General features: G+C 37.2%; 1 protein-coding gene across 1 annotated transcript; it reads right to left on the reverse strand.

Moving 5' to 3' along the window:
* Window positions 1–22: 22 nt before the first annotated feature.
* On the reverse strand, window positions 23–963 carry LOC111387222 (putative disease resistance RPP13-like protein 1; the record flags this gene model as incomplete). The annotated part of the gene is made up of 2 exons (XM_023011762.1): window positions 242–963; window positions 23–128 (listed from the first exon to the last, which is right to left on the reverse strand). Coding segments are annotated over exons 1-2 (828 nt in total), but the record flags the coding sequence as incomplete, so codon positions are not given.
* Between the last annotated feature and the right edge of the window lie 107 nt (window positions 964–1,070).

Raw genomic sequence — 1,070 nt, forward strand, 5'->3', positions numbered from 1 at the left:
TCATCCCACTACTTTTACTAACAATCATCTTGGATAACGTTTGCAAACTTGTTAGTTGAGCGATTCCTTGAGTCATCTCATTTAATTTTTCAGTACTAGCAATGTCTAGATAGAAAAGATTAATGAGGCTGTCAGGTAATTAAGTCTGGAGCATCCTCTTAGAATCAACACTTGTAAATTGATAAGGTTGCTCACAGATTTAGGCAAGCACTTTAGTAAAGTTCCAGCTAGGTCTAGGTACCGTAAACTTTCTAAATCACCAACAGAATTTGGCAACTCATCTATTGAATAACCATTTAACGATAGCACTCTTAAGTAGTGCAATTTTGACAATATGTCAACCAAAACTCTTTGGGTAAAGAAACCATGATTATGAATGGGTAGCGGCAAAAATGTCTTTAAGCTTCCAATTTCCTTAACAAAATTGAATCTTTGGTATATTTCATAGTCATGGCGAATGAATGACAAGTGACGGACATTTTCAAAAATGTAGCTAGGAACCTTTTCCTTCAACTCATCGTCCATCCTCAAACATTTGTCCCCAGCAACAAATTTAGCTAGATCATTAAGGAGGTCATGCATCACATAATATGAAGAACTAGCACTTGATTTTTGGAAGAATGATCTCGCAAACAGTTCGTCACAATATTTATTGCCTAATTGTGTTGACATTTCTCTTTGTGATACTTTTAAAAAACCTTTTGCTATCCAAAGGTATACTAGCGTGGACTTGTCGAGCTCGTAGTCCTTGGGAAAGAGAGCACAGTAAGCAAAGCATCTTTTCAGTTCTGGGCGCAGATATTGGTAACTCAGTTTTAAAGAAGGAAGAATTTTAGTTTTGCCTTCTGCTATCCAAATCTCACTATTCAATACATCCTCCCATTCTTTAGGACTATCCATTGTTCTTAGAAGCCCTCCAAGTGCCTTTACTACTAGTGGCAAGTTTTCACATCTTTTCACCATGACCTTACCAATATCTCTTAGATCTGGGCGCGCATCAAAAGTTTTGGCTTCAAGTGCATGTTGAGGTAACAATGATAAAGCATCGGTACTCGTCAACACATTCAAAC

Source organism: Olea europaea, unplaced genomic scaffold (assembly GCF_002742605.1).
Source record: "Olea europaea var. sylvestris unplaced genomic scaffold, O_europaea_v1 scaffold39505, whole genome shotgun sequence".
NCBI classification, from domain to species: Eukaryota; Viridiplantae; Streptophyta; class Magnoliopsida; order Lamiales; family Oleaceae; genus Olea; species Olea europaea.